Source organism: Sebastes umbrosus, chromosome 2 (genome assembly GCF_015220745.1).
Source record: "Sebastes umbrosus isolate fSebUmb1 chromosome 2, fSebUmb1.pri, whole genome shotgun sequence".
Lineage (NCBI taxonomy): Eukaryota > Metazoa > Chordata > Actinopteri > Perciformes > Sebastidae > Sebastes > Sebastes umbrosus.
Genome location: NC_051270.1, coordinates 31,943,971 through 31,968,501, shown reverse-complemented (window position 1 = coordinate 31,968,501; position 24,531 = coordinate 31,943,971). Strand labels below are relative to the sequence as shown.

The 24,531-nt window shown below is 40.4% G+C and overlaps 1 protein-coding gene across 3 annotated transcripts in view; it reads right to left on the bottom strand.

The window, feature by feature from the left end:
* map2k5 (mitogen-activated protein kinase kinase 5) overlaps positions 1–24,214 on the bottom strand; it is a 75,812-nt gene extending 51,598 nt beyond the window's left edge. For all 3 annotated transcript variants that reach the window (XR_005209854.1, XM_037791969.1, XM_037791977.1), the window contains exons 1-10: positions 23,818–24,214; positions 23,543–23,591; positions 21,916–21,983; positions 16,247–16,316; positions 15,485–15,525; positions 12,518–12,585; positions 12,343–12,391; positions 9,898–9,962; positions 424–463; positions 210–278 (exon numbers count right to left, since the gene is read on the bottom strand). Coding sequence is in view for 2 of the 3 variants with exons in the window: in XM_037791969.1 (XP_037647897.1) it covers positions 210–278; positions 424–463; positions 9,898–9,962; positions 12,343–12,391; positions 12,518–12,585; positions 15,485–15,525; positions 16,247–16,316; positions 21,916–21,983; positions 23,543–23,591; positions 23,818–23,949 (651 nt within the window). In the remaining variant the exon portion in view is untranslated. The remainder of the gene's footprint in view (positions 1–209; positions 279–423; positions 464–9,897; positions 9,963–12,342; positions 12,392–12,517; positions 12,586–15,484; positions 15,526–16,246; positions 16,317–21,915; positions 21,984–23,542; positions 23,592–23,817) is intronic.
* Positions 24,215–24,531: the final 317 nt, after the last annotated feature.

Genomic DNA, 24,531 nt, shown 5'->3' with positions numbered 1-24,531 from the left:
ATCAGTAAACTCACATGCCTAGTCCACGTGTATGTTGCGTGCGTTTCCATGTTTCACTGATCCCTGGCTTACATTGTAAGATCAGAGGCGATAAATGGCACTTCATTAGTTAGACTCGTGGTTTATTAACAATGTAGATCTAGTAGGACAGAAACATTCAGTGGAGAAAAGAGACATTGTTTTTGTAAAGAGGAACAAGTCAAACTTACCTTGTAGAGAATTTCTAATTCTGACATGATCTGCTTCTGCAATTCCACTGTGATATCCAGGGGAATGACCTGTAATCAAACATGGGGGGGGAAAGGTACAGCTTTTAATAAACACTACATTAACAGGTTCCTTTGAGGTTCTGATGGGGTGGAATAGATTGAGGGTCACTTATTAAAGAGCAAGTACCATCATCAACATGGAAGGAGTTCTCACCTTGACAGCTAAAACCCGCTTGCCCAGAAGATGGTACGCTCTAGAGGGACAAAACAGAAGATAATATGAAACCAAACTGTAGAAAGCAGTTGCTGTAAAGGGTGCATTTAAATGGAAAATGTTTGATTTTAGCTTTCTTCCAAGTGAGGAAGAAAGTCTTGTTCTGAAATCTGGCTGAATATTTAAATGATTTTGACAATGTGGATGTCGCCCGTATTTATTTGAGCCAGAGTATACGGCTATTCAGATTTCACAACGAGACTTGAGCGGGACTTGGACGCAATAACAAACAGACTATTATACTATACTATATTATACTATTATTTCTCTGTAGGGTCCTTTCCATAATGTTGTCAGACACTTATAATAACAATCTGAGCCTGTCAGTGGCAAAAACAAGCACTTTTATTGGACGTAATGTTACATTGACACCGCTCACTTGCCCTCGCAGCTTGATTCAAAGCTGTCGGTTACAGCGTTATCCCACAATACTGGACCAATTTAAAAAAAAATTCGTCCCTATAAGTCACTTGGACACAAAAATATGGGAAAGTAGGGTCCAGGTTGAAAGGTAACGATGTTACCCTTTAAGGTACGGTGTCATTATACTTGGAATCAACGATGCACTCTGCCCCCCAAAAAAGATGTAATATTCTGATGTAGTTAATAAATTAATATTGATCAAAGTGATCACAAATTGTTAATGTAATGGACTAATAATGTACTAAACATGGTGATCAAGTTCAAATGATGGGTAATGAAATGACATGAATGACAAGGCAATAAAGACTCCACAGGTCTAGTTTCTGAGCAACAGAGTCTAAATTTGCATGACAAAAAGACACTGTCATTTCTCCTAAAGGTCAGAGGTCACCACCCAAAACCAGATCCAGTCAGCCCTATCACTCGTTGTTCCAGACAGAGTTTTGAGTTGCAGGTAAAGCAGCAGCCACAGACCGTCCCCGTAATGATTTAATTATCAAACTCCTTAATGCCAAACATCGGCTTTAGTTACAGCCCTTGAAGGTTGGTTTACGGCACCAGCAGTGACAACACCTCAAGACCTCTCAACATACAATCCTCAAGGACACATACTGTCCAACAGCTGTCAGGTGATGTGGATGAGGTGGGGGCCGTGCACGTCACACGGGCCGGTTAGCTTACAAGCAGGCTTAGTGAATGTGATACCTGGCTACTCACCTGTCAGTGGGTATTCAGAGAGAATGTGTATGGCGCAAGGTGTGATTACTGTGTCTTAGATTGGAGTATCGCATTGCTCTTCGGCCAGACACCTAAAAACTGGCCCAGGCCTTTAATTAATGCCACCCATTAGTGCCATGTCAGGTATTTACCCACAGTTGGAACAAACACTGGTCTCCAGCTGCAGCTGTATGTGAGCTGCAGTTTACACATCTTTGATAACAGTCTCATCGCTGCTGAAGTCAAAAACAAACTACAGACTTTTCAGAGATCGTTAAAAGAATAAGGTAGCTAGGGCCAAAAGTTTACACATAAACAATAAAATAATATGGAATAGCAAAAGATATAAATTCAGTTTTTAGTCATTAGAACAAACCACGAGCTTTCTTCTGACTCTAGTGGACAGTGTTATTTAATTTTGCCCAAAGAGTTTTAGTGACGTTTCTTTTGGAAAAGAGCTCTTTGCACATAAGGCTGACGGCCTTGTTTCCATTTTGATGTCTCCGTCTTCCTTTAAGCTACAATCAATATCAGTTAAGCATGAGTGCTGCCTCTTAATTAAGATAAAGATGTTAATTGAGGCAAGATCGCAGGGGTAGACATGTTAAATACTGGCTGGGCAGGTTGTGTGTGTGTGTGTGTAAGGCAGCTTGAAAAGAGATTAAACCAAGTCTTCGCCTTGCTAAACAACTTGTAGTTCCCGATGAGAAGTGTAGACATGCTGAAAGACATACCCAGCCTGTGGCTGAATGCGCCATACTACTAATTTAATACATGAGAACGTGTACGTGGGATACCATGTGCACAAGCATCATGTGGGAGTGCACGTAAATTCTTGTGTATGTACGTTCATGCGAAGTATCACATCTGTTTATTAAAGCTAATGCTGTTTGTCTTTTTCTGATGTCTGCGATTCATTTTGGCCAGAGTGAGATCAAGGTAAACAGACATTAAAGCCATCCATATACAGCACCTTTTCACAGGGTGGTGTCTTAAATGTGCTTTACATATGACTGAAGGGAAATATAACCATAACATCATTTTAAAGGGATAGTTCGGATTTTTTTAAGTGGGGTTGTATGAGGTACTTATCCAATCAGTGTATTACCTACTTGCTGTTAGACAGCCCTTTCTGACGGAGAACTGAAAGCCGCAAGACTCCTTTGACAAAAACAGTTATTTCACTTTGCAGAACGTGGGAGTTGCTGGTCTACCGCTGCCTCGATTGGTTAGTTTGTTTGTGTTATTGTGTGACTTTGGTAAATCCGATCCAACTCTTTAAAATACCGAAGTCACACAATAACAAAAACAAACTAACCGATCGAGGCAGTGGTAGACCAGCCACTCCTGTGTTCTGCGAGGTAAAATTACTGTTTTTGTCAATGGAGTCTGGTGGCCTTGAAGAGAGCATAGATGGATACAACGACTTCAGTTCCCGCTCGGAAAGGGCTGTTTGACGGCAAGGTAAAGTGGTGAAAATATTCTAAATATAGCTTACTTATAGCTTACACTTAAACCGGATCGATTTTTTTTAAGCTAGCTAAAATACGTCTTGCTGCAGCCCCCGTCCACAGCAGTACATTGTTTGCTTTCGTGCCGGAAACTCCTGCCTTCTTCTCCAAACTGTGTGCGTGCCAACCGCCATCTACTGTAGATAATACACTAACTATGAATAAGTACCACATACAAACCCACTTAAAAAACTCCAAACTATCCCTTTAAGCACAACAGGCCCAATATTACTGCATGTTTACAAAGCAGCAGTTCATTTTTATACGGTAATAATGAAATGTATGTCTAAGTTAGATGTAAAAGAGTTTAGAAACCTCAAAGTTTTAACGGATGTGTTTTAAGGGCATGTTTTAGGGCTGGAGACATGATGTGACTACTGCTTGGTTAAAGCTTTATTCTCAGACTGTCCTTGACCACCTCAGGGCCGAGCATCCCTGTATGAGTTACTGTGACAGGCTTGTGACAGCGGGAGACATGGGGACAAGGTTACATAGCCACCCCCCGCCACTTCCCCTGATCTGACCCCAGTAAACGTGCCCCATTGCCTGGATCTTATTTACACTCCAGCTTGCTCTGTAATAAAAGCTCCATCATGCAGTATTCATAGGGCCTCTCTCGATGTCTCTGAAGTTGGGGCTGTGGGTTAGAGACACTGGCCTCTTGGATCAGGGCTAACGTGGTACTTTTACACTGCCACATGGATGACGGGCCGCCTTTCTCTCTCCCTGACTCTCACCTGATACGGCTATAATGAGTGTCCTCACTGACACGGAGAAGACAGAAACCTAAACACAGACATTCAGGCAGTAGTGCTGTCCTCGACTAAAGAAATATTCATTGTATTTGTCTAACACTCATACGATTTTGTCGACTAATAGATTAGTTGATTTAATCGAGTTTCTCCACAAAGAATCATGCAAAAGCACCACCTTAAATGTTGTGTTTACCAGAAATGTGCTCATAAGTTTCTTGGAAATAAGTCATTCAGCATGAAAAAAGCAGAAGACCAAAAAGACCGATTAGTCGACTAATCGAAGGGCAGCCCTAATAGACAGACCTGCATGTACACACAAATATACACAAAAAGGCTTGATAAATATCCAGTAGATTAGACGAAGCGCTGAGAGCTCAAATAACAAAGTTTATTTTTGTTTTGTTTATATCCTACCATGCTAAAAAAGTGAAAACCAATATTCCTTAGTTCCATGAAAGGACTTTGGCATCACTTTTGACAGGAGGCTTCACGTGTCTGACAAAGAAATTACAAAAACACAACTTTCATAAAGCAAAATATTGCTGTCGACTTGGTATTCTTTGAGGGTTCCCTAGAGCATTCGCTCATTGTCAGACCAGTTCTACACATGCCACATTGTGCCTCCTCAAGGAAAGGAAAGTAACAGCTGCAGATGTAGACCATGTCAATGTCGCCATCTACAGGCAAGGACAGTAAGAGCTGCTAAAACTGTACGTCTCGCAACACCAGTGCATTTAAATAAAACATTATAAATAAATAATAATAATTGGAACACCATTGTGTCAGACGAACTCAGTGGGCAACCTCCAGGTCTGAAAAGTGAAGCCAATACTGAAGTGCCTTAAACTTGAACTCGTTCTAATATCCAGCAGGGGGCGACTCCTCTGGTTGCAACAAAAAGTCTGATTGTGTAGAAGTCTATGAGAAAATGAGCCAACTTCTCACTTGATTTATTACCTCAGTAAACATTGTAAACATGAGTTTATGGTCTCAATCGATAGTTTCAAGTCTTCTTCAATACAGCATGATGTTCATTTAGTAAATTATGGTCCCATTTAAAGTCAAATAGACCATAAAGCAGGGAATGCTTTAGGGCGTGGCTACCTTGTGACAGGTCACTACCACGGCGTTGTCCGGTCTGGGAGTTGTCCGTGTTTTCATCTTACAACTTTAACCCTTTCACAGTGTGTTATCAGTTCATCAAAGTTCATTTTCAGACCTTTTTGGTCACCTGAAAATGTCTTATTCAGCATTCAGTTGTACTTAGCTCCACCCTCTCGTGTCACTTCTGGTTGAAAAAAAACAACAATATGGCGACGGCCAAAATGCTGAACTCGAGGCTTCAAAACGGCAGTCCACAAACCCATGGGTGACGTCATGGTCCACTAAGTCCACTTCTTATATACAATCTATGGACTAACCTCCAGCAGATACCAAATGCTCAAACAAACAATCATATCATAGCACAATCATTTCCTAATAAATCATTTAGCTTGAGGCTGTAAAGCACTAAATGTTGGCTTTTGATGATTTTATCAGTGAATATATTTGTAGATTTCACTTTTTCAGACTCTTAACCTTAGATAATTTAGACTAATCAAAAAGTCTACCTAAACAAGAGATATACAAATTATTACACCCAAGTTTATAGTCTAAATATTTTGCACCAAAGACAAAACCTAGGCTGCACTGATGCGCGGTGTAAACTGTAATCCCATTCAGCTGGCTCTAAACACAAGCTGAACAGATCTGCATACAATATACTAGGTTACCACCAATTAACCAAAGAGGTTTGGCCCCTCAATATACAGTCTAATCAATGAGGTGAAAAAAACTAAATCAATGGAGAAAATGGGCTGACAGTGTAAAGGAACAGCCGTGGGTGTCTAAGTAGATGTCACCACAGTCACAGTCAGGCAAATGTGCTTGTTTTAATTGCACTGCTGGATCCATGAGTCACGAAAATAGCCTGTGTGTCCTTGTTATTGTATTTATAAGCCATAGAGTCGGTGAGATTGCTGGACAAGATGGACCTCTGAGAGAGTGTGTAATAAAAAACAAAGGCCGACATTGATGGATGGCTAGGTCAACGCGTGGCTATGGAGAGCTGAGGTGTTGGTAACATCCAATTGAGTCTAAATGGCTCTGGGTCATAAATGGGCTAAGAGGTTAAAAGGTGGGGAGCCTTTGGTAGTGCTTTCACACGTGATAAGCCTAATATAAGCTGGACCAAAGGGTAGAGGCTGAAGAGGACAGAGAATTGGTTTCGAAGACAGCAGGAAACCTGTCCACGGCCTCAGTGAGTATGCATATAGTATTTTTTTAAAAATGCCTAATTTCCTGCTTAATACCGCAAAATGTGTTCGGTATAGCTGGCCAATATAGCTAAAATACAAATTTATACATAACGTGTTTTACAAAAAGGTTTTGGCACATGTGCCCATGATATTGAAAACGTAGTGTATCTGGCAACTTGTTATAATTTCCAGCAAAATGATCATGAAAATATTGTAAATATTTGTCTGCTGAAATAAAACTGGCATATTTTATCAGCTGTAGCTATTTAACGTTAATTCTTAAAGTTGGCCAAAAGACAAAATTGAGGGTAATACACATTTGTGGAGAGCAACACGTCAAAGCAGTAAATTTTGTTCTATGCAAGCCCGCACACCGGTGGTGTTTGACAATCAATGCATCATGGTTTGACGTGGCTACAGAAACCTTATGGCTTCTCCACCTTGACTACGTCTTCTGTCTGCATGGGGCGCTCGGTATGTGCTACAGGCATCATCTTTTAATGATGCTGCCTTGGTCCTAGATCTCAGCGATTACTTTGGCGAATACAATGGATAAAAAACAACGGCCAGAGCAGCAAAAAATGTAACCCAAGCTGCACTAACCCATAGTTTACTTTTAAGCATGCGTTAGCAGCTGACTTTTTTGGTTTATTCAGCTGATGTTTGTAAATTAGATTGCTGTAGTGATACCCGACCAATGCATTCTTTTGATACACTCCCTCACTGCATCACCGTTTTTGACTTAAAATAAGCTAATTTACACTCGGCATTAAATATTTGAGAGAAGAGGGCTTTATATAAGTTGATTGGAATTGTTAAAGTGAAAAATCAAGCCAAACTGAATACAACACCCAGAGGTCAGCACTGACTAACAACCTGTCAATAACACATCACAGGTGACGCCAAGGGAAGAGTGGTATTAGAGCTTCTTCTGACTGTGACAAAAATAATTAAAATGAAAGAAACAGGGAAGCAATTAACAGTTATTGATGAACATTTCTAGGAGCTGATGTCAAGGCCACCAACACAATTAACACCAATTGTGATGTAAACTCATAATTTTGAGTGTCCTCTGGCTCTAATGACCAGTCTAGTTATATAGAGGTCTAGAACACTAGCTCATACTTGGCATTTTCTGCAACAACAGATTATATTCATTAATTTTTTCATAGGTGACGGTTCCACACAAACCTGTGGTCAAGCAGGATGCTGCATTAAGTGCAGGTGTGTCTGTGATCTGGGCAGGCAGAGTACAGGGTAGCCAGATCAGATCTGAACTGTGGTCTACAATTACAGTAACTATGTTGCTGTATTAGCAAATAAATGCAGGAGACACTTGCGTGAGGATTCAGAATGATTTTAACTTTCATTGTCAAGCCAGCCTCTCCAGTGGCATGTTAGATATTGGGTATGTGGAGTCAGATTTGGACCTACTTTAAATCTTTTGCAGAGGATGAAGCTGCCTCGAACACGTTGGTGCGTACTAAGTCACTGCTGACTCAGCAGAGAGGCACTGGCAGGCCAGGAAGGATGCAGCTGGGGTAGTTTGGGAAGCAAAAGCCCAGTTGTGGACTCATGAGAGGCTTGGACAATGACTTACAGTTACCCTTGAAGTTTCTGAACATGCATTTTTATATGCATAAAAGGAGAGGCCTTCACCCTAGCTGTCCTCAGCAGGATGGGCAAATGTTGAGCTCAACTGGGACATTACTGAACAGAAGCCTGTTGTAATGATACAAACATTGTCGATGAAACTCAATTTTGATTCATCTCAGATCTGATACAATTTATAATTTTCTAAATGTAAATACACTTAAGTGTATGAGCTTATGAGAGATTGCTAGTAGCTACATAACAATATCAGATTTATTTTATCTATCTATGTGTAATACCAAGATCAACAGAACAAAACCAGCCATCCTTACCAAAATTTGTTTCACCTGTGCTTTTCCAGCTATGACAAGTCAAAATGTCTGCAGTGAAAATGGTCTAGTGTCCATCAATAGCACACTCAAAATCAGTGTTTTTAGTATACATATTGACCGTTTTGAGTATATTTTGTCACTTTGACAGTGTGAACACACCACATACTCAAAACCTATTGAGAATTAGTGTGTGGTAGGAATTTGGAACACGACAGGCTCCTTTCCTATCTAACTAAATGAGGTATATCTTAAAGGTGCTCAATACAAAATTCAGAGCATATCTATTGCCTCCACACGGCTCTCAACATGGTGACGGTTGAGCCGGCGGCTCGCAGCTAACTGTGCTAACAGCGCTAACATCGCACACTATAGCAACAGTGCTGACAGAGCTAACAGTGTTACCGGGGGGGGGACCGGAGGGTGGGCACTACGCTTCCACAACAACGCCGTCGGTCGGGACGGCATTATCAGCTGTAACTGCCGTAGGAGCACCTAATGAGTGCAGTGCAGAGTCAGTGGGGCACACTCACATGCACTAAAAGGCACGTGCAGCCGGCCCGGTTATGTCAACAAAGCACAGAGAAGATCGGATTACAACAAACAGAAGGAGAGAGACTTCTTTCTCTGCTCAGGTAGATATTACTCCTCTATATCTTTACATAGCAAATAGCTGTTTGCTGCTATATTAATGCTCTGAATGTTGTATAAAATGGGCATGAAATAAAACAATCTGGATCATGAAAATAGCACAAACAACCAGGCTGGGTTGTTCTTTATCTGTATTTTTTTTTTTATCTTCTCCTTCCAACCATAAAAATTTCAGCGCCAAAGCATATGGATTTTTTGCTGGGCTAAATTGACTGAGAAGTTGTTGGACTTGCAATATTGGCCTTCCCCACTGCAGTGTAACCATTTTTGGTGCCAAACTGATCAGCAATCTTATTCCTCCTACAACTATGAGAGATTGGCTCTTAATGAAACTATCTCAAAGTCATAAAACAGTAAAAGGTGGTCGGAAAGAAAGGGGTGAAAATAAAAAAAAGCTAGATAGGACATTTACTGGGTTTGCTGGGGACTGTGTGAAGCAGGCCACTCTGTCAAGTCAAGGTTAGTCTGAGCAGTGATCAATACTTCAATCTCAATAAAACAGCTCAATAGCTGAGGATTGATGGGAAGGAGAAAACAAGAGGTGGAAAAAGAACGATAGAGGGAGCGACACAAATGCCAACCTTGTCATAACGTTAGCAGGGCAGTAACACATTTGTCTGGCCAGAGAGGATGGAGCTCTCCTATCGTGGCAGGTAATGTGTGGAACTATAGACAGATTAAGTCAATTGCTGTCATACCTTACAGCCCCAAATCAATATCATATATGTTTGCAACCTTCAAACCAGAATAAATAAATGAAGGTAAAGACACAAACCAGCCTGATAGATACCACACCAAACAGTGAGAGATAAATGGAGAGATGAAGGAACGGAGGGAGGGTGGTGAACAATGGGGAACCCTTCACAGAGCCCTCTAGCAGAGTGATGCGTTTGCCATAAAAACTGAGCAGAAAAAATATGAAAAGACAAGAATCCTATCACACTCATCAGTCTAAAACTGGCCACTTATGAGACATTCTTCCTTTATATTTGCACTGTATAGAGGCTGTAACATCCCCGAATAAATCATTCAGACCATCTCACTTGCTTGGCCAAGTATCTCTTCACTGTCACCATCTGTTATTGTGCTGTGGCCTTGTAATGTTGGTGCCTCAATGTGAGAGCCTGCAAAGACTTACTTGTAAACCGTGCCTCCGTTTCCATGGCCGAGCTGCTCTTGATAGTGGATATCTTGAGCATTTATCTGCAGACACAGGTATACAATAATGGCACTTAGATGTTATAACATGAGAAGACATGCAACCAGTGGATGATACGTGTAACTACACAGGTGAGGCGGAGAGGAGAGAGCGTAAGAGAGAGGGGATGACATTGTCACTGGAGGCTATAAACAAGACAAGCACTCAGGTCACTCCAAGTTCAGCAACATAAGGAGAGAAAACAGAGGGACAGAAGGAGCAGGAGATCAATACAACATTTGCTGTCCAATTTATAAAAGGACATTGTGCTTGGGTGAGTGGGGGAGTAACTGATGTAGAGTTTAATGATGATTTGTTTGCAGTCGTTGTTCCACTCGACGATAAAAAAGTGTCAGGTGGGTATTTAATGTCGGCCGCGCTAACATGACGGGTCTGAGCAAAACTTTCCTCCTCTCGCACATTTTGAAATTACCAGTCAAAATGTTCCTGTATGATAATGAAATTACTCTAAACAGTAGTTATTATTTAGTTATATAACAGCAACTACTAGCATTACACAGAGGAAAACATTGACTCCGCAAGTTCATCAGTTATAAAATTACACACTTTGAACTAGGGCTGGGCAATATGGCCAAAATCTTCTATCACGATATAGGTCATTTCATATCTCCATAACGATATATATATCACGAAATAGCATGTTTTCTGGTAATCCAATTTTACATAGTCTACATGAAATAACCTCATGGTAAAGCATGTATATATGTTTAGTCCCCTGTGTGAATTAAATACTTGACAAATGAAAATTATTTTTTTCATTTTAAGAACTTGAGTGCAAAATGAACATAACAGTTATAAGTGAAATTATAAAAAAAAATTTAAAACACTCGTAGTGTACTAAATATATACTATAAACATTTTTATATCGAATTGATAATATATATCGTCATATTGCCCAGCCCTACTTTAAATAAAGTGTTACAGAATGTAAAAACTAAAAAACTTCCATATCATTATGTAAGTGTGGAATATTTTATAACTAATTCATGAATATATTTGTACGTAGTTTATACCTGGTCTTGAGTTTTAGAGTGAGACTTACTGTATTTCAACAGTAACAACGACCACTTTGTTTGAATCTCTTCTGTTAATACCGTAAATGGGAAAAAAAAACAATCTAACATGCTAAGTGGCAAAAGCAAAATATGATCTAAATATATTTTGTTCCAAATTTAAATGCATAAAATTAAATAAATCTCATCTCTGCCAATGTTTTTACATTCACATAAACATATTGAGTACTATGATACAAAACCGCAATTTTAAAACTGAAGAGCTATATCATTTACACTATTTTAGAGCTGCAACGATTAATCGATTAGCTTCTATGATTCCAGCTTCTTAAATGTGAATATTTTCTGTTTTCTATACTCCTCTATGACATAAAACTGAATATCTTTGAGTTTTGGACATTTTATAGACCAAACAACTAATTGATTAATCAAGAAAATAATCGACAGATTAATCAACAATGAAATGAATCATTAGTTGCAGCCCCGCAATATGTTATATGTCCTATCGATATAACAGGAAATGCACAATTGCAAAATACTAGTGTCCTGAAAATCTAATATAAAAAATATTATAAGAAAATCAAATAATTATCTTTGCATCCAAAATGGCCAGAATTTACAATGTCTGGTGATTTTTTCTCTAACTAATTAGTCCATTCTGCATCGGAGCACTTCTTTCAACATGTGTATGGACCGTTTGTGTGTCTGGCTCTCAATGATTGATATTGATATGATGTCAATGTGGGGGGCGGCCAAAACTTAATTTGTACAGACAGAAAGGGGCAAGCGTCACAAAATACATGTGAGCATGCATGCATGCACACAACACGCGCGCGCGCGCGCACGCACGCACGCACACACACACACACACACACACACACACACACGTCCACCCCCCCCCCCCCCCCCCCCCCAGTCCACCTCAATTGATTTGATAAGGTGGTGAGAGGAGGGAGGTGAAGAGAATGAGACAAGATGGATGAAGGGATGGAGGAGAGGGTAGAGAACAGCTCTATTAGTTCACTGTGTTACAGCAGAAACCTGAGAGGACCCTGGCTTAATTGTCTCCCTGACACGTTAGCCACTGTGTGTGTGTGTGTGTGAGTGTGAGTGTGTGTGTGTGTGTGTATGAGAGAGTGTGTGTTTTATAAAAGAGAGAGACATGACTTTAGCAGGCTTGATCCTATATGAACCCACAGACCCCGTGCTCCCAGTGAAGACACAATAGCCAAAGAAAAAAGAGTCAACCACTAGAGAGAATGTGTTTCTGGTCAGTGGAAACTAGGTGCGAGAGCAGGAGCAGTGAGATAACAGCGGTCAAATTCTACTTAAACCCAAATCTCAGGCTCACCTGCCCATTTGTCAGGATCCTCTTCAGCTCAGCGGATGATTTTTTTAAGCTGGAGGAAGGAAACAGAGCACAGTTGACGCAGGTATCACAGACATCTTACTACTCATCTATCAACCAACCGACTGAAGTTTATTCCAGGTAGTGTAACATGCTCCCCAGCAAGCTCACAGCTCACCTGTTGTTGGCCATGGAGTCTGGGACAACGTGAGTGCAGTCATTGGCTGGGTTAGGTCTTGTATTAACCTGAGGGTGTGCAAACACATACACAAAAATGTGAAAAGACACACACACACAGACACACACAGACACACACTTGGTGGTCAAGGCCAAAAGACAGACAGACATATGGCCAGACCCCCTAATGAACAAGAACAAAACACACGCTCTCAGTTCAGCCTGGAGGTTAATTGGCTTCAGTAGGAGAGAAGGGAGGCAGGCGAAGAAGAAAGGAAGAGGTGTCCACATCGAGAAGGGGAAAGGATGACAGACAGCAGAGGGAGGGAAAGTACAGCAACATGGCTTAAATCTGAAGGAAGTGAGACAGATAAAACAGATTTGGACAAAGACTGTAGGAAAATAAAGTAGTGTTGTTGTTTTTTTTAAGCATTTTTGCCTTTATTGGACAGATGACAGTGTAAAGGCAGACTGGAAATGGAGAGAGAGAGAGAGAGAGAAAAAGAGAGAGAGAGAGAGAGTGAGAGAGGTATGACATGCAACAAAGGCTGGAATCGAACCGGGATGTTATGGTCATGTGGCATGACGCTGTAACAACGACTTGGCTACCAAAGCACTCCCAGAAAAATAAAGTTAAGACATTGAAAATGTCATGCCTCACTAGTATGGGGGGTTGGGGGGCGGGGGGGGGAATCACCAGAGGCCCTACAACACAATATTATCACGATACTTTATTGCAATTTTTAAACATTTTGCAATATGCTGAGATTGAGAGATATATTGTGATACATTGTGATTTATTACCTTTTTTCAACTGCACATTATTCAGTTTGTCAATATCTGTTTCATTTAATAAGATACAGTTTTCACTCTGTTTCTTCTCAGAGTTTTCATTCACATATCTTGAGGTCAGAGGTCAAGGGACCCCTTTGAAAATAGCTATGCCAGTTTTTCCTCGCCAAATTTAGCGTAACTTTGGAGCTTTATTTCGCGTCCTTCCCGACAAGCTAACATGACATGGTACTGTACCAATCGATTCCTTAGGTTTTCTAGATTCATACCAGTATCTTCAGTATCTTAAGTATCTGGAGGGCCATTGGATTATTAATAGGTTAATAGTTTATATTAGGGCTGTCAATCAATTCAAATATTTAATAGCAAATTAATCACAAATTGTGTATTTGTTCAAAATGTACCTTAAAGGGAGATTTGTCAAATAGGTAATACTATTATCAGCATGGGAGTGGGCAAATATGCTGCTTTATGTCAGTGTGCTGACTTGACTATGACTTGACCAAAAATAAATGTGATTATCATAAAGAATTGATTATCTGTAAAGGGGAGACTCGTGGGTACCCATAGAACACATTTTCAGGTCAAGGGACCCCTTTGAAAATGGCCATGCCAGTTTTTCCTCGCCAAAATTTAGCGTAGGTTTGGAGTGTTATTTAGCCTCCTTTGCGACAAGTTTGATATGGTTGATACCAATGGATTCCTTAGGTTATCTACTTATGATTTGATGCTAGTATCTTAAATCTAGCTTTAAAACTGAGCCCACTACAACCTCCAGTTGCGTTAATGCGTTAAAGAAATGAATGCTGTTAAAACGAATTTGCATAAACACATAATTATGGCGTTCATTTTGACAGCCCTAAAAAATATATACATATGTTTGCATAAAGCAGCATATTTGCCCACTCCCATGTCAGTAAGAGTATCATATACTTGACAAATCTCCCTTTAAGGTACATTTTGAACAGATAAAAAATGTGTGATTAATTTGTGATTAATCGCGATTACCTATGGACAATCATGCAATTAATTGTGATTAAATATTTTAATTTATTGACATTGATTGACAACATTGATTAATTGATTGCCCTTATAATAAAAGATCGATACTTGTGTATCGTGTTTCAATACAATATTGCCACACAAAAATATCGCGATACTTTGCTGTATCGATTTTCCCCCCCACACCCCCCTCACTAGGGACATTGCTCTTTACATTTATTCATCTGCATCTATGTTTACTCCAAAGACCTCTGTACTCAACCCAGAAGAGACAAGATCCTGTAAAGGGCATATTAAAAATAACTCATTTAATTGAGGTCAAAAGGCCGGTGTGTTGGGTCCACTAAAGCACAGGGATTCTCTCTTTAATTAGTGCCCAGGAAGACCTAATTTAAACAGACTCCCCTCAGCCAATTACTTTTGTATTAAAACAGGAGAAAAGAGGGGAAAGATTACCAAAGGACTTGAGGTTTTTGGAAAACATCATCTTATCAAAACAGACCCTTGACCTTAAAAAAACTGACACAGTTCAGTAGTTGTTACCAAAGCTCCTCAGAGGATACATTAAATAAAGCACTTTCAGTATTTGGAGAGAGGGGGGTGATTTTATTATTGAAATGGAGATGGATATAATATGGATCATCTGGAGAGATGGAGGAGGTGTCAAGTCATTTAACCCATGGTAATTAGCAATGAGTTTCAATAGCAACATATGCGTAACATAAAATGGGAGGTCTGTGGAAGGCCATTTGTAAAAGGCGGAGGGGGGCTTTGCAATGTCAATTTCATGGTTGAACAATAACATCTTCTTATTGACTTAGTTTTTGCTCTAACCAACGCTGATGCTCTTCTTATCGTATGGAATTAGAGGATCATAATACTCTGGAGGGGGTTCAGCATTGCTTTAAATGACTATCACGCCATAAGCACCAAGAATACAAAGAGACAAGAGGAGGAGAGAGGCGAGCCCCGCTGCAGCCACAGCCAGCCGTCCCCATACATAAACATAGACGAGGGGAGCAAGAGAATGAGTGAAAGAAAAGGAGAGCCTTGACTTCAATTGACATTTCAATAAGTGGAACACAGCGTTACCAATCCATTTGCCTCAACTTCCCTCCCTCCCCTCCCCTTGTTCTCCGTGTAAGGCAGCTGAAACAATTATTGAGATAGGTACCTTCAGGCCATGTATGTTCCGGATCCCTGGAGTCTTGCCGGCTGAAACAGTAATTGACTAGATTGTAGAACACATCACTGGGCCATTTACAAATGTGCTGAAAAGGAATCAGTTCTTTGTAAAAGAAAAAAAAAAGAAAGATGAAATGAAATGAGGGTTACTCTGAAATTAGTTGTAGACAAGAGAGTGATTGAGATGTTGGGCTCTTGAGACAGCTGGTGGTAGGTGGGAAGGGAAAATAGAATCACACAGTAAGAGAAAGATAGAAAGAGAGAGACAGATATGGAGTAAAGGAGAGGGAGACAATAAATGTTGCCCTTGGGGCCTGTTAGCGATTATGTATGACTTTGAGTGGTGAGAAAACTATATCAAAATATAGAAAATGTATATGTTAAAAAGCAGGAAGAAACTACACAACGCCAGAGATTTGGGCTATCCTGAACACAAGCTTGCAGTTTCAATGTCCTTGGAGAAAAAGGAAATGTAGATTTATAAATGACTGTCAACACAATAACAGAACGAGCCACTGAATTTGAATGTTTTCCAGAGGCTGCATTCTTACTTCAAGCCACCAAATGCTCCCATTTTCTTATTGTTTGAACAAGTGATTTACCCACATTTCGGTTTCCGACTAGGAAAGTGTGAATATTTGTATATATTTAAATTTTCCTTGTGATTAATTGTCAACACATTAATTACAAAGATGCATTGAGCCTTTCAGCGTTACCAATCCATGATAAACTGTAAGATGTCACTCCGTACCTCGAGGAAAAATCTGCAGAGGGTCCGGCAGCAGTCCGTTCATGCGTTGTTCATTCATTGTGTTGAAGTACTAAAGGGGAAAAGCAAAGTCACAAATAGTTGAGATACACAATAGTGGTTTGAAGTGATTATAGTGGAACTTAAGTATACTTTGGTTCATTAATAATTAGGGCTGTCAATCGATTAAAATATTTCATTGCATGATTGTCCATAGTTAATCATGATTAATCGCAAAGTAATCACACATTTTTATCTCTTCAAAATGTACCTTAAAGGGAGATTTGACAAGTATTTAATACTCTTATCAACATAGAAGTGGGCAAATATGCTGTTTTATGCAAATGTATGTATATATGTATTATTAGAAATCATTTAACAACACTGAACAATGACAAATATTGTCCAGAAACCCTATAGCGTTATTTAGCCTCCTGAGCCTGCTACAACCTAAAAATCACAAGTTGTGTTAATGTCTTAAAGAAATTAGTGGCGTTAAAATTAATTTGCGTTAACGCGTTATTATCACGTTAACTTTAACAGCCATATTAATAATGGATTACTTAAAAAAACAGATGAAGAAAAGCTTTGCACTGCACTGACAAATTTTAGAATATTCCATGTTTACACACACACAATGTTTATCTAAATGACGTCAGAATTAATCCACAGTGGTCCCAAAAATGTGAGCATGCTGTGCTGAAATCTGTTGCCGATGAGGACCAATGCCCTGTGGGCTTGTTCTGAAGGAGTGTAGCATTAACCCTTTTCTCCTCCAGGTCAACAGCTCACCAAACACTCGTATCCTACAGGACTAACATGTGCACACACACACACACATACACACACTGGAGCCTCTCAGACGCAATGCAATAATTGATGTTTCAGTTAACCAAACCATCTGTTAAACTGTGAGTGTGTGTGTGTGTTTATGCCTCCTCCTTTTTGAGGCTTCAAACCAACAGAAATGAACAGAAAGACCTTACCGAAAACACAGTTAGACACTTGTGAAGATGTCTTTATGTAGTCCACACAAACATGTGTAAACATGCGTTCATTGTGTTTCATTTACAATCCAGTATGAACTACCAAGTCATCACTGCGATATGTAAATTTGCTCTCTCATTGTGGGGGAGGGAGGGAGGACGATGGGACCGGCTTGGATGGGAATGGATCAGAATGGCTACCCAAGTGGCACAGCTGTTATTAAAAGGCCTATTTATCACTGTCAGATCCCTCCTCGCTCCTAGCCCTCTGCTTTCGCCCTCCAGCGTTTTCACTAGGCCACATCTGAACAATGGGCCTAATACCAAAAAACATGTTGTGTGTGTTGAGGGTGTGCGTGCGGGAGGGGGGGGTCGGGCTTCACGTACCTTTAATTTTCCGCTCAGCTAGCTTATTGATTAAGGCTGCAATTACCACCTAATCTGTAGTAGGTGTGTTATTAAAAGACATTCTCCATTGTTGGCCAATAACTAAACAGTGTCCGATCCCAAATACCATCGCTCAGCCTTAAGGGACAAGTGGGAGAGCGAGAGCAGAGAGTGGGTCTCATCATCATTAGCAGACGAAGGGGAAATGGGAGTAAGAATGGTGGAATTAGAGCCACTACCTCCAGGGGGAGCTGAGCGAGGAACGGATGGGGTCACATGTTTTTTTTTAGCACCTGACACAGGCCAGTCTTTAACTTTGAACAGGGGCGTCTGTCTTTCAAGGTGTCGAACAATGATTAGAGATGCCTGGAAGACTAGTGGGTCTCACAGGAGCATGTAGCAATCAATGTTCTCGGTGATGGGGGATACTTTTCACAATAAATGCCCTCTGCACACGGATGTTAATTAAGTGCTGAATTTGAGCATTAATTTTGCTCAGCAACAAGGAGCAGGAGTTTTTCGCAAGGCAATGTTAAAGCAGAGATCTTGAATAAGAAAAAAGTGTGTAGTTTAGGTATATTTAAAAGTCTAAAATTATTAATTATCACAAACATCCACACACACACACACATGCACACACGAGGCAACCATGAGAGACTCTAATGAATTATCCCACCTTTCACCTAACATGCTGGTTTCCCTTAATTCCTATTAATTTCACATAATGGCTGTCTGCTCACCTGGAATTAACAACACTGAGGCAAAAACCCACTGGGGTCTCTACGGAGGCCAAATGGCAACCGCAGCAAACAACCACAACATGAAAAAAGAAAAATCCTCTGAATACAAATGCAAATGACTGCTGAAATGCATAACCCTTGCACAAGACATTTAAAGTACTCGGCTAGTGTAATTTATATTTTAGTGAGCCCAGTATTTTCCAGGTGATCAGCAGCTTGTCTGTCCCATGAGGAGGAGAAAGCCATTACATTCCTGGATTTGTTTGCCAAAAAAATTCATTGTGGCTTTTGAAATCTGTGGACGAAGCAGCGCAGTGTTGTGGATACTAAATATTTGTGCTGCAGGTCAGGGTCATAAATTAATATGCTGTTGTGACATGTGACATCATCTGAATAAAGAAGAAGTGTTGGGACGATAAGCTGCCGTTATACATTACAAAATGATATAATACTACATGTTTATGTAGCCTGTTCTGCTAAATAAATGTACACATACAGGTACATAATAAAGTGATCAAGATCAAGTTCATTGATATTTTAATATACAAATCTGACAAAATGAACTGATGTCAGCATGTCACATATAACATTTGACTACCAGGGACACTGATGGCTTCAATTCTAGCTTGTAGATGTTTTAGTTGTATTATACATGCTTCTCTGCTATTTAAAAAAGCACAGGTAGGTATACTGGCAACTATTGTTGATATATGGTTGATCATGTATCAAATTATTTCAGGATAAAAGTACCATGGAATTTTCTTTTCAAACTATCCATCTTAAATTATGCATTCATACATTTCCTGAAAGAATGGAACACTTCACCATAATGATCTAGCGTAGCAGCATATTTTACATCCAGGTAGTTACATGAATATAGAGAGGCAAAGTCTCGCCCCTTCCGGTGGACCACCATGGGACCATCAAAAAAAGAAGCCGTTGACTACCATTCATATTTTTTCCAAAATAAGGTCCCATGGTGATCCACCGGAAGGGGAGGGATTTCGCCTCTCTATTAAGATGCAATTTTAGCCATTGTTTTTAGCATAGAATACACACAATAATGGTGGTAATACCAAAACACCCAGGACAGGAAATTCCTGAAATCTTAATGGTACATCAATATTGTGCTTTTCTCGATTGCTAGTCCCATTCAAAGAGGACAAACAGCACAGCAAAAGCAAAATTTCAAAATATCCTCAAAACACGTCGGCTGGATTTGTGAATAATAAAGCAGGCTGAGGTCAATACTTTATCCATGCCTGTTTCACAACACTCATCGGCACAACAGCTGTCTCTTTTTGCTTAATCACTCTGCTACCCTATGCTACTTAATGATTAAAAAGCAACCACAAGTGAATGCATGATAAAAATGGACAAAAAACAAGGAGTGTAAATTGTGCCTGTGGCTCCAGCAGCATCATTGTGAGCTGATGGGGGGTAAAAGACATCCACAGATGAAAGTAGATTTTGAACAATTCTGCAGCCCAGGGGGCCTCGCTCTTTAATGAGGCAAAACTTTAAGTACTGAATAATAAATAATAAAAATTGACAGTTCATTTAGCTTTCAGTGTACCTCGTAGAGAAACCCATTACACGCCATTACTCTTACTGTCCGTGGCATGAACAGTAAGTATGGTGGAATATGAAAATGTACAGCATTAGGTGGGGGAGCTGAATGGGTAGTAGACATGTGTGCATGTGTGTGTGTGTGTGTTGCTGAAAACTACCAATAAACTGTTTTTTACCTGAGGATAAACACAACTGGATGAGGCTCTATGAGTCTTATAGGTTGCTGAGTTGCAGATTAATACAATGTCAGCGTAGAGGTGGAGGCAACATTGATCAATCCTATCTAGTCCTCAGCACCTCTCTCTTTTTAGATGGGTTTTTTTTTACCAGACCAACGGTACCTCCTACACCACATTATAGTGAGTGCCTTCTTTTTAAAAATACAGTATCTGATAGATCTGACAACCCTGAACCTTTTGAACACCACTAAATAAGGCTTTGGTGACCATGGAGGGGATCCTGTACTTCTGGGTTGAGTGTATGAAAAGAAATAAAATAAGAGTAAAATGGACATTCCCATTCAAATCAACGTGGCAGGATGGTCAGAGAGGCGGCCATTTTTATGTGTACCGTTGCCATTGCGACTGTTGTAGCGGGCCAACTTCCGTATAAACTAAACCGACTTACGGCACATCGTGAACTCACTGATGAGGTGAGGTTTTGCAGTAGCGACTAAAATGAGCAGTGGATTAGGAACGTTGCGAAGCATAGAGAGAGTACAATTTAACAACTTAATGCTTTATCCACACACTCTTGTCGCAGCGTAGGAAAACACATTGCTATCGACAGATGAGTTACAACTTTGTTTGGCTCATTTTCTGTAACCAGTGTAGCATTCAAGCATGGTGGAATTAGCAAGCTAGCTAGCTAACTAACTAACAACTGGCCAGCTAGCAAGCTTGCTAATTCCGCCATGCTTGAATGCTACACTGGTTTACAGAAAATGAGCCGAACAGCAGGCAGGTGGCCAGCAGCAGCGCTGGGTCTAATGGACCTTTCAGACAGAACGCGGTTTGTGCTGCGCTCACCGTTGAGTTCAGCGCACGTCACAGCGCATCACATTGGAGATAATGGGTTTCAGAGCGCAGTGGTGCCATTGCTGCGTTCTGTCTGAAAGGCCTATAACGGTCCCTCCGCCTCACTCCCTGCCGCTCTGGAGAAGAGCTGCGACCACACGCTTTACGGCCATGCTTTCACTGACATGTGTTGTCACCATAAGAACTAACAACAATTACCATTTTCTTTTGTACTAGTCAAATGACCACGAAAAACAGTTCAATGTTTGTTCTACTCCTATTCTATTTCTTTGGTTGTATGCTTGTGTATACTACTGTATCATTGTATTTATGTTGTTTATGCTACCTATGTTATTATGTTTATGCCTATATTAGGTCTTTAAATGCAAAGCACTTTGAGTTTACGTGTAATGAAATGTGCTATGTTCTAAGATTAGCTACTGCAGCAAAAACATATGCAACGTTAAAAGATTTTCAAATAGTTCTCGAAGTGGTTTGATTTTTATATTTAAGCTGTTTTCATGCCAGCTAGAAAGGTAAACACTCAAGCTGAGAGTTTGAGTTTTATGTGGCAATGTTTTGAGATGTCTGTCTCTGAGATTTTTGCCAAATTAAAAGGGAAGTGAGTGGCTATTTCATTGTGCTGCACAAAGCACATATAACACGCAATACTCTTAGGCCATTGATTTGGAATTCAAAAAGCTGAACAGAAAAAAAACTTAAACAAAAAGTTCAGATGTTCAGACATGCAGTGGATGTCTTATATACTCTACATTGTAGACAGAAATGGCAAAAGTGATGTCTGACCTTAATGTGTACAGTTTTCATTAGAACTACTTTATAAAGAAGAAATATCCACCGTGAAAAGTGCTAAAACATAAGAATCCAAAAAAAAACACAATTCTGTTTTGCAAGTTGTGGGATGGATGTGTGACATGATGAAAAAATTACAAATCCATTTACATACTCACATATGACAACATGGCTTTGAGTTCTTCATCACTTCTTACAGTGATTCTGTCCCCCACCTCGTCTTCATCTACAAAACACAGAAGCATCTTAAAATTTGGATTGAAAAACTTTATAACAAAATAATACAATATAAACAGCTTTCAATATCATAGGCTACACTCAAAACAAAACTCGTTTTTGATATAAAACTGGATTGATTTAGGGATAAGAGATAAGATTATACTACTGTAGGTGTGCTATAGCAACTATACAGCAAACTGGAACACCAAATTAAACTGAATTTAGTAACATATCAATGAGTAATACTTTAATGGTGAGCTGTTAACAAAATATTTGATGCAACTCATTGCATATGAAAACCGTAAAACCAAAGTCATCTTTGAAACTGTGCACATATAATAATACGGTTGCAACATTTTGGGTGTCATCAATGCAAAGGGATACGATCATTCATGCATTTTCAAAACTGAATTTGTATCGGGAAGGAAAATGGTATCAGAACATCTCCAACAGATAATGCGTTATTAAGTGTAAAATTAAAGGGACTGCTTGTAACTTTTTACACGTATAAATCTACCGGGTCGGTTTCCCATGCACGCTCGCACATGCGTGCTTGTGTGAGGCTATGCTGTTCAGACTCCCTGTGGACACGTACCATCAGACTCCAACACAAACTACACGGAAGCACCAAAACCTCAAAGTTGTATCTAGTGAAGCCCGTCTTGCAAAACAGTGTTGGCCGCGGTCAGAAGACGCGGGGTAGACCGTAGCTTTGGTCTCTAGGGCTGGAGTCTCTGCTGTACTCTGCTCCTTGCTCCTCTGCCTGCCTTCACTCACACGCCGTGCTCGTTCTCACTCCACCTCACGTGCATGCGCGCTCACTACACACTGCAGAAGACTTCGTAGCTCTGAGAATATCTAGTGAATGTGCAGTCGACGTTTGTGCAGAAATAAATGCTGCAGCTCCTCCAGACCAACAGAGGTTTCCCGTGTCTTGTGAAGTGACGGGGCTCCACAGCGAGAAACGTTATAGTCTCCGACCCGGTGCCGGTGTCTCCCTGCGGGCGCAGTCGGAGACGATAACGTTTCAGCCCCGGAGGCTGAAGCAGGAAAAGCCAACACTAGGATCAGCACTGATTCATGGAGAGACCTTCGTCTGGTCAACTAACATTACTGCCAAGCAGCTGAAATATAGAGTGATATTGTGGTTTTAGCTGACGTGTGTCGCCTCACTGTTTTGAGCAATGCTCGTTCATGTCTATGTAGAGCGAGCAAGCGAGAGCAACAGGACGCTGACTTTCGTTGACTTAAGGTGTCGCTGTTAACAAGCATTTCTGAAAGTTACAAACAGTCCCTTTAAGGGAATTGATAATGGTAATAATTAAAGAGCTCCCATACGGCAGTAGGGGGAGTTTTGTCAGCTAGTGAGTTATAGGACTATGGTTTTGTTGTACAAACTGTTGTTACCAACGAGAAACACAGTATAAGTCTCAGAGAGTTCACTACTGTAAACTTTGAGATTGTCAGGAGTTGACAAAGTGCTGTGATGTGTATAATAAACCTTGCTGTGGTGGTAGAGTCCCTGTTTCAGAGGCAGAGTAATACAAGTATGAAACACACACTTACACTCAAAGGCTGTGACAGTGGCTTCAGGCATCACATCTCTGATTGCAACCTGGAAATGTTGACATGAGTGAATTATAACAGGGACAATAATAAAACACAGTGTAAAGTTAATCACATTCACAGTGTTTTAGTGTGTCTTCTGGGCTCAGACAGAGGAAACTGTATACATGTCGTTTCACTGTGACCTACAGCTAGTTCAGACAGAGAACTGCCACATTAGATGACAGCTAGCTCACTAACTGACTCAGCTGTCTGTGTGTCTGCTGGAGACTCACTAGCAGGTCGTTGAAGTTGAGCAGAGATGGACAGTCCACAGCAGAGTCCATGTCCCCCGCCGGAGACTTTATCCGGATCACTATAGCCTCGCTGTCCATGGCGGAGAGGTTATTCAGATCGAGTATGAGCATAAAGAGGAACAGATCAGCCTCATAGTAACACTGGGCTGGCTGGCTAAGCTAACGAGCTAGCATCACATGCTAACACCTCTCTCTAGTGATGAGGAGGTTTAACAACAACAACCCGTCAGCCGTCACGTCATAACAGCACCGGGAGGTCCAGCTGTAGCTGTAAACATGTGTTCACCAGGTGTTACTCTGTGTTATCTGAGGTGTTTAGCCATGAAGCTAGTTTAGAGGAAACACAACTGCTCCAACAGCGGTTCAGAATCAACATCCGCTCAGGGAATTTCAAAATAAAAGACCTTCATCCCATGTATACAAGATAAGATAAGATGAGCCTTTATTAATCCCTGGAGGGAAATCCAGGTGTCAAAGCAGCAACATCAGCAAACATCAGCAAACAGAGTGAAACACAGGAGAGGTAAAGGTATACAAAAATTATAAAAACAATAATTAGAGATATAAAAGATACAGAGTGAATGGGTGAACATAGTGTGTGCAGTCCGTCAATACATAAATGTAGTATGTACAATAAATAAATGTAATATGTACATATGTGCAGTCTATAAAGTGGTATATAGGATGTATAGT